This window comes from Ailuropoda melanoleuca, chromosome 18 (assembly GCF_002007445.2).
Source record: "Ailuropoda melanoleuca isolate Jingjing chromosome 18, ASM200744v2, whole genome shotgun sequence".
Taxonomy (NCBI): Eukaryota; Metazoa; Chordata; class Mammalia; order Carnivora; family Ursidae; genus Ailuropoda; species Ailuropoda melanoleuca.
Genome location: NC_048235.1, coordinates 33,577,388 through 33,590,158, shown reverse-complemented (window position 1 = coordinate 33,590,158; position 12,771 = coordinate 33,577,388). Strand labels below are relative to the sequence as shown.

Here is a 12,771-nt window from a genome sequence, read left to right as displayed (position 1 = left end):
ACTTGTGTGACATCCAGGAACCTAGGGGACCTTACAACCTGAAGGTGTAAGTGGTGAGCCATAAACCTAAAAATACAAAGAATTGGATAACGTTGTGATGTATTTCATGTGGACGTAGAAAAAAAAAATGACTCCTACTTATTTCCCATTGTTGTAGTCTCCAGAACAGTCATGACAGTTGTGTTTGTCTCTGGGAAGGAGCTGGATGAATTCTAAAGCATCCTGCCACCCCCAACCCTTTTATCTAGACTTCAGGCAAACCTTTGCCCTTCTGTTATGGTAAGACCACTTCCCATGGCTTATCTTGCATGATTTTTGCTTGTTTTTGTTATCGAATGTGCGAGACAGTCACGACTCCTCAACAGTGCCATCCCCTTTCAGGGGAGATGGTCTGCGTCGTGCAGCTTCAGCAAGACTCTGTTCCTAAATTCGGGAGCCGCACTCTGTGCGAGAACCTGAAGTCACCTCACAGATTCACCACAACTCTGGGAAATTAACAATAGCCCAAGAAACGCCCTATCCAGGCAAGGAGATCGTGAAGCCTGGTGTTTGTGATTTGCTGCAGCCGGCGTCCTTGGTGCGTTGGAAATTCTGAGGAGAGCAATCTCTATATGGAAAATGAAGAAAATCCGAGGAGAGCGCTGCTATTTTCTTCTGCCTTCCAACATAAAGAGGGTTTGTATTTTGAAGGTTGCCTTACCAGGCCTGTTGGCATACTTCTGAAGCAGCAGACGAAGTCAAGAATCAGAGACTTAGAAGTTATGAAGAGAAAAGCCTCAGAAAAGGAGAATGGGAAACCGATCAGGCTATAATTTCACAGGGTAATTTGGCACCCTTTGCCAGAGACCTGGCCTCAGAGCGTCCACGAGTGCGGTTTGGGGAGGGACGAAACATCTCCAATTCCAGTGCTTGGCTACTCCTGCAGCGTTGCTGAGGAATTTCCAAATCCTGGGAGTGACAGGGTCGGAGGTGAACGGGCTGAAATCTTCCACGCTGTCAATGTCAGGGAGGGGGAGAAACATCAGGCAACAGCAGCCTCAAAATTTTTTTTTTTTTTTTTTTTTTAATAAGGGGCTTCACTTCTGTGCGGTCCAATGTCACAACGCCATTAAGTCACAGTAGCAAGATGAAAAAATGAGAAGGGAAGGAGGAAAAGTCCAGCGTGCACGGACGCAGAAAATGGATCTGCCCTGCTCCTGCCGCTGACGGAGCTGTTGGGGGCGCCTGGGTGCCCAGCCCGCCGGAGTCGCAGCGGGGTAGCCCCCTTCCCGCAGTCCGGGCGCGACCAGAGCGGCGCCGCGGCGGGGGGATCGGGCGGGCGCGCCGAGGACTTCAAAGGCCCAGCGCCGCCGCCGCCGCCTCCCCCGCCCGCGCGCACGAATAGTACGGTCCAAGGGGGCGGCTCCTGGGGCGCGGCTCCCGCGGCAGCTGATGCGCGCCCCGCCGGCCCGGAGGCGGGAGCCAGAGACCCCGAGACCCGAGCCGCCCGGCGCTGCGGGCCGGGGCCCTGAGGAGGCCCCAGGAGAGGCATCTTCCCGGCGGGAGTCGCCGGCGCGGGGGTGGCCGCGGCCGCACCGTTCGGGAAGGAGGACGAGGAGGAAGCGGCGCTGCCTGCGGGCGGAGAGGAAGCGCTCCACCCGGGCCCCCGACGGCGCTCGTTTAACCACATCCGCGCCTCCGCTGGAAACGCTTACAGGCGCCTGTCACCCGTTCCCTCCATTTTGAAAGGGAAAAAAGGCTCTCCCCCTTCCCTACTCTTAGGAGCTGGAGCCGGAGGAGCCGCGCTCATGGCGTTCAGCCCTTGGCAGATCCTGTCCCCAGTGCAGTGGGCGAAATGGACCTGGTCCGCGGTGCGCGGCGGGGGCGCCGGAGAGGACGAGGCCGGAGGGCCAGAGGGCGACCCCGAGGAGGAGGACTCGCAAGCCGAGACCAAATCCTTGAGTTTCAGGCAAGTACACGCATCCCTGCCGAGATGCAGACGTGCTGCCATCCATCCATCTGCGGCTCATTCTGTGTGCGTGTGTGTGGTCGCTCACCCGCGTAACCATTATCATCGCAATGCTGCGTCCCTGCCCATAACCGGGTCCCCGCTGTGCATTCGAAAGTTCAGGATGTTCTGTCCGGCATTACCTTTCCCCCGTTTCAGTGTGAGCTTTCAGAACCTAACCCAGAATCTGCAGTCTTTCCGCATCCCAGTCTGCTTCAGTCACTTTCTCTTAAGCTTCGAGCCCCCAGCCCCCGCCCCTGCACACACAGAGTGTCATTGATCACACCCGGTAGAACTTGGGGCCCTCCCTGTGGGGAAGAAGTCGCTCCCAGGTCCTCCTGGTGTTCCTCTGTGTCCCGAAAATGCAGCCTTGGTAAAGAAGGTCGCGTGATGACAGGCCCCTGGCAGCTGGTGAGAAATGGTGGTCTTTGCTGAGCTGTCACGGAGTGATTGAGGAAGGCAGGTGACGGTATTCTCAGCTTCGGGCCGAGTGAGTTCCAAACAGGTAGAGGCCTGCCTAAGATAAAGGCATCATGGCGAGAGCTGACTTAATTTTTAGGAGGAGGGGGCAATCTTAATTTTGAAGCCTATGAGAAAAGGTTCTTGTTAGAAAAGGAGTCCGTTGAAAAGCGCTTTTGGGGGGATATCAGAAGAAAGGATGACCTCAAAAATAAATGGTGATGGAGAAAAGCTCCGGAGGATGGAGGAATATCAGGGAGACAGGTTGGCAGGCAGAAAGCCAAGGAGGGCCCGGCGACAAAACCTTGTGGTGAGCTCCCACAGGCCAGTCCCTGCTGAGGACGAGTGGGTTGTAAAGTTAGGCAAAAATGCTGGACTTAAGCCTTTGTCAATATGTAGACTGTAAAGGGTGTCGGAAGTACCGTTGAAAGTGGTAATTCCTCATTTTTCCCCCTTGGCAGCTCGGATTCTGAAGGTAATTTTGAGACCCCTGAAGCCGAAACACCAATCAGATCGCCTCTCAAGGAATCCTGTGATTCATCCCTAGGATTGGCAGGACAGGGGGCCAAAACCCAAGGTAAAGAAAGACTTTATTTTCTGCCTCTTTTGTTTTAAAGTTTTGAAAATGTAAATGAGGGAAGGAAGAGTGTTAATTTAGGACCATTTAAAAAGCTTTGGATTGAGTACTTACTAGGAAAGAGCTGTTTTAAAGCTCCTGGCTTATTTGAAATGTTTTTGTTTGTTTTTTAGGAATGTGGTGGTCAGAGGCTTTCTTCCTAAGTAGTTTGTACATTTGCAGGATGAGATTACCATTATCAAACATTCCTGCTGGGCCCCTCCCCTCAGCCCCCCAAAACCAAAAATGTGTATAGTAATGCAGAGGTGGAGGGAGGTATGTTTAAATTTGGCTTTGGGTATCTCTCAAGCTAAGTTACTTTCTCCAGGGGTGTGTGTGGCCGGAGACAAAAATTATAGGTGGAAGTCGAATTTTTTTAGATAAGAAGGAATCTTAAGAGGCTGTTGTAAAATTGTTTACCTCTCCCCTCATCTACATAGGTAGGAATGGGTGAGCTTCCCAGTCTACCTAAGAAAACCTGGCACAGAGATTGTCTCCTAGCCCCCTCAGAGCTCAACTTTGAGCCTGCCCTTCATCTACAAAAGCTTCTGTTGTTCCATTTAATAGTAGAAACCTTTTTTGTCACACAGCCAGTTTTGAGTAAAATTTCACCTGTCCTGATAGAATCTGTTTATCCAGTCAAAAGAGTGCGCTGTGATTAAGCAGTGAAAAAGTCTTGCTCTACTGAGCTAATATTATGGAGGGAAATGGATCTCTTAAAGGTTAAGCAAGATATATATGTCATCTTGTCTTAAGTATTGCGGAGAAAAATACAGCACTGGAAGGAGGAATAGGATGTATGGGGTGGGGATAAGAGATGCTAGAGGGTAATTAGGCGGAGCCTTGCCTATAAGGGAACTTGAGCAGAGCCCTGAGGGAAGATTGAGGGAACAGCCTGGCAGATTCTTGGGGAGGGAACCCTTTCAGCAGAGTGAATGGTATTCTCAAAGGCCTGAAGCAGGACCAGCCTGGGGCGGGGTGAGGCCGGGTGGTGGGAGGGTTCTGAGGACAATGAAGAGGCCAGGGTACCTTGAGTGGAGTGACTGGGGCGGGAACAGTAGGAGCTGTTAGCTAGATAAAGGGAAGTCTGGAACATTTTGTAATGGCGTAAAATGACAAAAATGTATTCTCTCACAGATTTGGAGGCTGGAAGTCCAAAATCAAGGTGTCATCAGAGCCACAGAGACATGTTCCCTCCAAAGGTTCTAGGGAAGAATCCTTTCTTGTCTCCTCTAGCTTCTGGTGGTTGCTAGTAATTCTTGGTGTTCCTTGGCTTGTGGCAGCATAACTTCAGTCTCTGCCTCCTTCATTACATGACAGGCTTCTCCCTGTGTGTCTCTGTGCCTTCACACGACATACTTTTAAGGACACCAGTTAGTGGACATAGGGACCCTCCGAATCCGGTATGACCTCATCTTAACTTGATTACATCTGCAAAGGTACTATTTCCAAATAAGGTCACATTGGCAGGTATGGGGAGTTAGGAATTCGACGTATCTTTTTTTTTTTTTTTTTTAAGAGAGAAAGAGTTCTTGAAGGGGGAAGAGGAAGAGGGAGAGAGAGAATCTTAAGCAGGCTGCGTGCCCAGCACAGAACCCCACACAGGGCTCCATCTCACGACCCTGAGATTATGACCTGAGCGAAATTAAGAATCGGACACTTAACCAACTGAGCCACCCAGGTGTTCTTCAACATAGCTTTTTGAGGGACACAGTTTAACCCACAACAGAGCGCTTGGAGCAGAGACATCATGCTTTGACATCCTTTTTAATAGGCTACTTAGCTGCTGTCTGGAGAAGGGACTCTCTAGCATGGATGTCCTTTTTGAGTGCTTTCCTTTTTCCAGTGTCTGTCACTGTCACCCTATGAGGGCAGATAGAACCAGTTTTCAGTTATCCTGTTAACTAGTTTCTGACCCAATGATGACTTTTTTTCTCCGAACAGTTACCATATTTTATGGCTTCATAACTTCCTCATAGGTTGCTTAGGGAAGGCAGGTGCTCTGTGATAGACTTCATGATGGAGCTGGAATTATTGGTGAAATGATGCCAGCTTTTTCTGATTTGATTTTGCTTTGACTCGAGAGCGGAGAATTCAGCCATATTCTCAACTCACCCTGGGTTGCTTTTCACCATTGTTTTCGGAAGAGACCGCGTGGGAACAGGCAAGTTTATGTATTGGAGCGCTCGTGTGGGGCACTTAGCTTTACAGCACGGAAGATGCATTTGTTCTTCATAGCTTCCCTTTTCCTCTCTTAAGATTGGCAGATCAGAAAGGAGATTTGAAAGCTGGAAAGAACTATTGTGAGGCTTTCCCATCAAATTTAAATAATGCTCACCAGACATGTTAAGTAGCTACTTGAAAGTCTCTTTGAATTGCCTTCAGCTTGGGCGGCCCCTTCCTCACGGTTCTGTCAGCTGGTAGTCTGATTCATCTTGACAAATTCTTTGCTAATTGCATAGAGGCCTGTATGGCTCAGGCCCCCAGAGCCATAGAGACCCAATTGTTTGGTCCTTCCTGTGCCACTGACTCTTTTTTACATGTTTTGGTAACTTGTAGCTCAGACTCTTTTTCTCACCATCTCTAAAAGGTTTCTTTTTAGAGAGTCATGGACCAGGGAAGCTCTGTGGAGTAGGTCATGACTGAAGGCCATGTACTTGGTAGGGGATGGGGGGGAAGGTGTAGAGTCTGGGAAATAACCCTCCAATTAAGAGATCTTTCAATTTAGGGTCTTTAAATAATAGGATGATTGCATATCAACGTGGTAGTATCCTGCCTTTTAGAACTCTTTCTGCCCAGCATGTAGAATGAGACTGTTAGTCCAGAGTCTTGTTGATGGCCTTGTTATACATACACAGTAAATACAAAAATACGACCAAAGCACAGGTCTGACCAGGAAAGGTATCAGTGGACAAAAATTCCCAGAGACTCATTTCAGGTTGAAGTCTTAATTTCTGGGCTTGGATGGTCCTCTTTCTCCTGAAATTGTTGATCATTTGGCTCCCGATAACGTTAGTCTTTCATATTTCTGTGGGTTCAGGACATGGTGGGGCAGCAGGTAGAGATTATATAAGACTGTATCTTCTGGAGGGATGATTTATGAGTTGTTAGTCAGGGGTTGGAGATAACATATGTAAAAGATCCTGGCTTCCTAGTATATAACGGCCCTCCAGTGTATGGGCTGCATCCCATATCCTATACCCTTGCCCCCACCCCTAACTCCATCTAATTCTTTGAACACAGGGAAACATTTGAAGTTAATTTTCTACATCTATTTGAAGTTAATTTTCTTTTTATTGGAAGTTTTTTGGGGGGAACTTAACGGTATCTGAACTCTGTAATAATGCTTATTGAGACAAAGTTATATGCCATTCTAGCAATTAAACGGTGGATGAGGTTGTGGGGATTTTTTTTTTTTTTAAGATTTTATTTATTTATTTGACAGAGATAGAGACAGCCAGCGAGAGAGGTAACACAAGCAGGGGGAGTGGGAGAGGAAGAAGCAGGCTCCCAGTGGAGGAGCCTGATGTGGGGCTCGATCCCATAACGCCGGGATCACGCCCTGAGCCGAAGGCAGACACTTAACCGCTGTGCCACCCAGGCGCCCCTGTGGGGATTTTTTTAAGCCACAGATAGAAGCTGTTTCAGACTAACTGCTAAAATAAAACTTGAGCTAAAGAGCTTCCTTGAAAATACCAGAGTAGTGGCTGTACTATTTGGGCTGGTAATTCTGTGTTTTCTGTCTGCCTCCCCCAGCAAAGTGTTTAAGCTGCTGCTGTTACTGTTCTTTCTCTTTGCTGTGGGATAGATCAGTGAAGAGACATACCTTCGAGAGGACTTTTGCAGAAGGTTCAATCTCAAGTTTATCCTTTTTTTTTTGGGTGGACTGTGGTTTTGTCCATTGTTTTAGACTTTAAATTGAATGTCCTCTGCTACTAGAAACCTCCTTACCACACACATACCTTCATTTATAGTTTGTTACCTTTGTTTGAGAAAGAGAATCTTAATTCATGCTGAAGCTCTCATATGCCCTTGGAACCACTCGGTAAATCTACCGTTTGATGTGTTAATTAGATGCCTCAGTATTTCAAAGTCATAGGATAGTCCTCCAGAAGAGAAGGAAAGATAAACAGGATCACACCACTGATATTTACTGCTGGAGGCCTGGGGTGAATGCAGAGTTGTTTGTTGACATGCTTTGGGTAGTCTAGATCAGGAATCAGACTGTGGCTCACAGACCAAATGTGGCCTGCTGCCTGCTGAGGCCGATTATTGTTCTGCCTGGGAGCTAAGAATTATTTTTACATTTTGAAATGGTTGGGAAAAATTGTGCTGTGTGAAAATTATATGAAATTCAAATTTTAGGGCCCATAAATAAAGTTTTGTGAGAGTGCAGCCACACTTGTTCACTTCAGTGTTGTCTAATATGGCTGCTTTCACACTAAATTAGCGAGGTTTTTCTGTTTGTTTGTTTGTAAGTAGGCTCGGCATCCACTGTAGGGCTTGAACTCACAACCCTGAGATTCAGAGTCATATGCTCTGTCTACTGAGCCAGCCAGGCGCCCCTGAAATGGCAATAGCAATAGCAATAGCAATAGCAATAGCAATAGTTATAGTTGAGTACTTGGAACAGAGACTGGCCGGCAAAAGCCTAAAATATTTATTATTTGGCTCTTGACAAAAACGTTTGCTGACCTAGATCCACACTTATGACAGTTTTGATAAAAATCTAAAGCTTAAGTAATTTGGGATAACTTTAAAGAAAGCGGCAAGGCCATCCATGATTAATTAGCAATGAAGTGTGGCGCCAGGTGCCATTAGTGTAGGCCTGTATGGTCAGGTAAGGCTTTAGGGTAAGACTAGTTTGGGCTGGCTGTTTGTCTCCCTTGCAAAACACAAATGTCATTGGTCTGTCAGTGTACCTGATTTTCAATGAATTAAAAGATCCAAGGAGTTATCAAAAAAGGAAATAAGGGAAGAATGAAGAGAGTTTGAGAATCATTAAATGTAAGTGCACATATATAGACTTTAAACTTTTGCCCATTAAGTGTTTTTTAATGGTTTTAATTTAATGGTTTTAATTTCATTTAATGGTTTTAATTGGGTGTTTCAGAATTTATTTGATGGTTGATGTGGTATATTGTTGGTATATGTTGTAGGGTTGAAATGGTATATTTATTGGATTGTTTCAGACTGTACATATTATAAGACCTAGAATGAAAATCTTGTTAAAATGTAAGCCTTAGGTTTTTGATTCTAAGGCTTTGGGTTACATATATAAGAAAATAGTAGGCAGACATTTTTCATTAAGTATTTATTGAAGTGTTCCAGTCGAATCCATGAGTATCCCCAGGTGGTTCAGTTGGTTAAGCAGCTGCCTTCGGCTCAGGTCATGATCCCAGGGTCCTGGGATCGAGCCCCGAGTCGGGCTCCTTGCTGAGCAGGGAGCCTGCTTCTCCCTCTCCCCCTAATTGTGCTCTCTCTCTCTGTCAAATAAATAAATAAAATCTTAAAAAAAAAAAAAAAGAAAGAATTTAGTTTCACATTCTCTGTCTGCCCCTACCGCAGGGATTGCGTTATTAGAATTTCCTAGTAATAATGGGACTAATAATGACCCTTAATGTTACCTAGTCCAATAGTTCAACCCCTATGGCTCCTTCAACAATATCTGAAGCCATCCCAATCCCTTTTATTTTTTATTTTTTGATGTAATTGGCTCTTTCACAGTTAAATTTAAATTTTTATATTATATCATTGTAAGATATTTAAGGCTTGAAAACCGCAGCAGCATGGTACAATTCTTTTTTTTTTTTCCCCCCAGATAACATTTTTAGCTCTCAACTTTGGAGATTCCTTCTAGTTAGTAAATGGGATCGGAGCCATGTTTCTTTGTTGCTTTATTTATACCAGTGTAAATGAGCCGTGTAGAGCTTCTATATGGTGTTCCGCCCAAAGAGAAAGTTTTCTTGGGGAAAAAGTATAGTTTTTCCAGCAGACATCTCAGAAAGTGCGGAGCCACAATGTTTGAATCAAAAACTTAGAGGCAGGGGAAAAGTCTGCCTGCTGAAAGTAGACATTTTAATAACTATAAAGCAGTATTTTTCTTTCAAAATGAATAGTAAATTCAGGATCTTCTTGAGAGATGTTATAAGGAATGTTGTAAGGATTCAACTCATTTGACTTGTACTGTGCAGTTTGGGGCTTACCTGAGCCTCCAAACAAAGCGAGATAGCTTACTTTGACAATTTCTGGTGGTTGAAGGCGTCAGTTGTGTGTGTTGTGCTGGGGTCAACCCTTCCAAAATGATGTTGCTGCCATTTAATGTTCCACTTAAAAAAATAGATGTGGTCTAAAGCCATTTAAACATTTAGGTTAAAGAGTACTTGTAGTGACTTTTTCAAGTGGGCAGTAACACTCTTCATAGGAAGTCCTGGCAGCCTAAACCATCTCGTCACAATCTCCTAACCTCAGGTCAGTGATGGGAAAATCCTGGCTTATCTCCCCAAAACAAAACAGCCGTCTTGGTGGGGATGTGATAAATGAGGGTTGCTGAACTGCCTGAAAACTGTTCGCATTGGGCCTAGAAAGGGATTGCTGCTTCTAAGTTCAGGACCCCTCACCTTTACTTGTACATGAACCTAATTTTATGAGTTTCCACAAACATGATTGGATCTCCAGGGGTTAGACTGCTAATGGCAGAATGGATATTTCATTATTTCACAAATGAAAAAAACATAATCTGGCAGTTCTGTTTGGCAGATACAGACATTTTCCTAGCCAATCCAGGTACCCTCTTTCCCATATCATTGCTGGAAATGTAACAACAAATTATTGATCTCCAGCTTCCCCTGTAAGACTTCCCCCCTCCCCGGCCCCCCGCAGCAGACTATCTTGCTTTCTGTGTCAGCTGAGTTTATTGAATGTATTGGAAGCAAGTAGCCTTTTTTTTTTTTTTTCCCTTTTCAGCATCTCACTTGATTTTTAGAACAGTGATGTTATGAGGTAGGACACATGTGACCTCCATTCCAAAGATTGGGAAATCAAGGCCAGCGTCCTTACTGCTAGTAGTAGAGTGGGGTCTTAATTCAGCTTTTAAGATCGCACATCCAGAGCTTTATGGGACATATTATACAACTTCTCTCCCCAGGGAATCCATGATTCTCTCTCTTCAGTGATTGAAGAGAAAACTTATCAGAAGAAATAAAGGTTCTTAAAATGTTGCCAGGACAGAGTGTATGATGTGAGGAGAGCCTCTGAATTATCCTATTAAGTGATAGTAATAAAAAAAAAAAAGTTCAGTTGGGGATTTATATTCCGCATTTATTAACTTGGCACGTATAATATGTGAAGTATAAAATGTACTTCAGGAATTTTGAATGTCAGAAGTTTGTGCAAAATTTAGACACAGAGCCAGAAGCAGGAAAGAAAAACAGCATTACCGGGTAAGCAGCTCTGTTGAAAACATTTTGCGCCCTTGATGCTTAGCTTCAGCTGTTCACTGAGAAATTAAGAGGGAGGGGACATATTCAGTAGTAGCTTTTGCTTTGTCTCTCTGCCTGTGAGTCACACATGGGTGAGAAGAGGCACATGCATGCAGATGTGTGTGGCCTCCTGGGACTCTTCACCTATTTCAGGATAGAAAGAGGAGTTTCTAAGAGGCCTGTATTAGTTTTCTATTGCTGCATAACAAATTACTCCAAAACTTACTAGCCGCTTAGAACAATAAATATTATTTCACATAGCTTTCAGAGGCCTGGAATTTGGGGAGCAGCTTACCTGGGTGGTCTGGTTTAGGATTACTTGTGAGAATGCAGTCACGGTGTTGGCGGGGACTGTATTAATCTGAGAGCTTGACTGGGGCTGGAAGAACTTCTCCTCAGGTAGCTCACTCCTGCCTGGCAAGTTCTTTACCATGTGGATGGACCTCTCTATGAGGTTGCTTGAGTGTTCTTCCAGCATGGCAGCTGACTGGCCAGAGTGATCCAAGAGAAAGATGGGAATTGTAATGTCTTTTATGACTTAGCCTCAGAAGTCACACTATTATTTCCACAGTATCTTTGGTTACATGGGTCAGCCCAACAGCATGATTGCCAGGAGATGGGATTCATCTCACCTGGTAAATGGCACCTTCATTGGGGGCCATCTTGGAGGTTGACTAGCATAAGACTGTTTTCTACTTTTTAAAAAAACTTATACCAAAGGGTATAATTTCAGAGACTTCCAACTTTTTTATTACTCTCTTCCTCTGGGGCCTCTTCCCTGCCTGCCTTTTGCCCCTTCTTTCTTTCTTTCTTTCTTTCTTTCTTTCTTTCTTTCTTTCTTTCTTTCTTTCTTTCTTTCTAAGATTTTATTTATTTGACACAGAGAGACACAACGAGAGGGAACACAAGCAGGGGGAGTGGGAGAGGGAGAAGCAGGCTTTTTGCTGAACAGGGAGCCTGATGGAGGGCTTGATCCCAGGACCCTGGGATCATCACCCGAGCCAAAGGCAGATGCTTAAAGACTGAGCCACCCAAGCACCCTGCTTCCTTTTGCCCCTTTTCTTAGAGTGCAGGAGCAGAAGAGACAGAAATAACATGGTCTTCAGCCAGGGTCCCTGTCCTGTTGTGGAGGCATCTAATGTGCCTGGTGAACCGGCTGCTGTTGCTCTGTCTGGAGGCTCCTCTCTCTTTTCCTTTATCCTGCATCAGCCCCCAGGTCCTGTGTGGGCGGTTGCTACTTTGTGAGAGAGGCAGTTGGTATTTTGAATTCTCCAGTAATTATTTCTGAAGAGATGCACATTATGGTTGTTTGGCAGCAATGGGGTGAAGTTACACAATTTCACATCTCTGCAGAGGAGTCCCATCTGTTAGCACGTGCTCTTTCTCTGTGCTCCTCCTGCTGCAGGCGTTGGGGATGGAGGAAAAGTCCTACGGGGGGGCCTTCTACAATTTCTCTCTGTGGTGGGGGATTTCTAATGTATTTGAAATGTAACCTCAGGGGCGCCTGGGTGGCACAACGGTTAAGCGTCTGCCTTCGGCTCAGGGCGTGATCCCGGCTTTGTGGGATCAAGCCCCACATCAGGCTCTTCTGCTATGAGCCTGCTTCTTCCTCTCCCACTCCCCCTGCTTGTGTTCCCTCTCTCGCTGGCTGTCTCTGTCTCTGTCAAATAAATAAATAAAATCTTTAAAAAAAAATGAAATGTAACCTCAAACAAATCCAGATGTTTCTGAAACTCTGGGGCATCTAGGAGTGAGAAGAGAAGACATATTCATTGTTGGATGGGTTTCTTTCTTTCTTTCTTTTTTTAAAGATTTTATTTATTTGAGAGCAAGCGAGCATAAGCAGGGGTTAGGGTCAGAGAAAGAGGGAGAAGCAGATTCCTGCTGAGCAGGGTGCCCAATGCGGGGCTCCATCGCAGGACCTTGAGATCATGACTCAAGCTGAAGGCAGCCGCTTAACTGACTGAGCAACCCAGGCCTGCCATGTTGGGTGGGTTTCTGTGGAGGTTTGGCTGCCTGGTGGGCAGACACTCATGATTGGTGGGCCCCTCCCTCTTACCGTATTGTGATCTTGGCCTTCAGAGGACAAGTAAAATGGCATAACTTGCTGGTTTGGAGATTTGAAATATTTTCTTCATCCTTAGTATAAGCTTTTTCAGCTTATCAGGTGGCTTTCCAGATTCTTTACCTGTGGAGTCTTATGTTTTGTGGTGAGCCTCCGTCAGGAG

General features: G+C 45.6%; 1 protein-coding gene across 11 annotated transcripts in view; it reads left to right on the top strand.

Moving 5' to 3' along the window:
- Positions 1 to 12,771, top strand: part of TACC1 (transforming acidic coiled-coil containing protein 1) — a 109,139-nt gene that overhangs the window by 52,198 nt on the left and 44,170 nt on the right. For 4 of the 11 annotated variants that reach the window (XR_004621940.1, XM_034647627.1, XM_034647623.1 and 1 more), the window contains exons 2-4: positions 382 to 821; positions 1,072 to 1,948; positions 2,908 to 3,023. The exons of 1 other annotated variant lie outside the window; for it this stretch is intronic. Coding sequence is in view for 9 of the 10 variants with exons in the window: in XM_034647627.1 (XP_034503518.1) it covers positions 1,788 to 1,948; positions 2,908 to 3,023 (277 nt within the window). In the remaining variant the exon portion in view is untranslated. The remainder of the gene's footprint in view (positions 1 to 381; positions 822 to 1,071; positions 1,949 to 2,907; positions 3,024 to 12,771) is intronic. 6 more of the 11 variants (XM_019805968.2, XM_034647624.1, XM_034647630.1 and 3 more) reach the window with 3 other exon arrangements.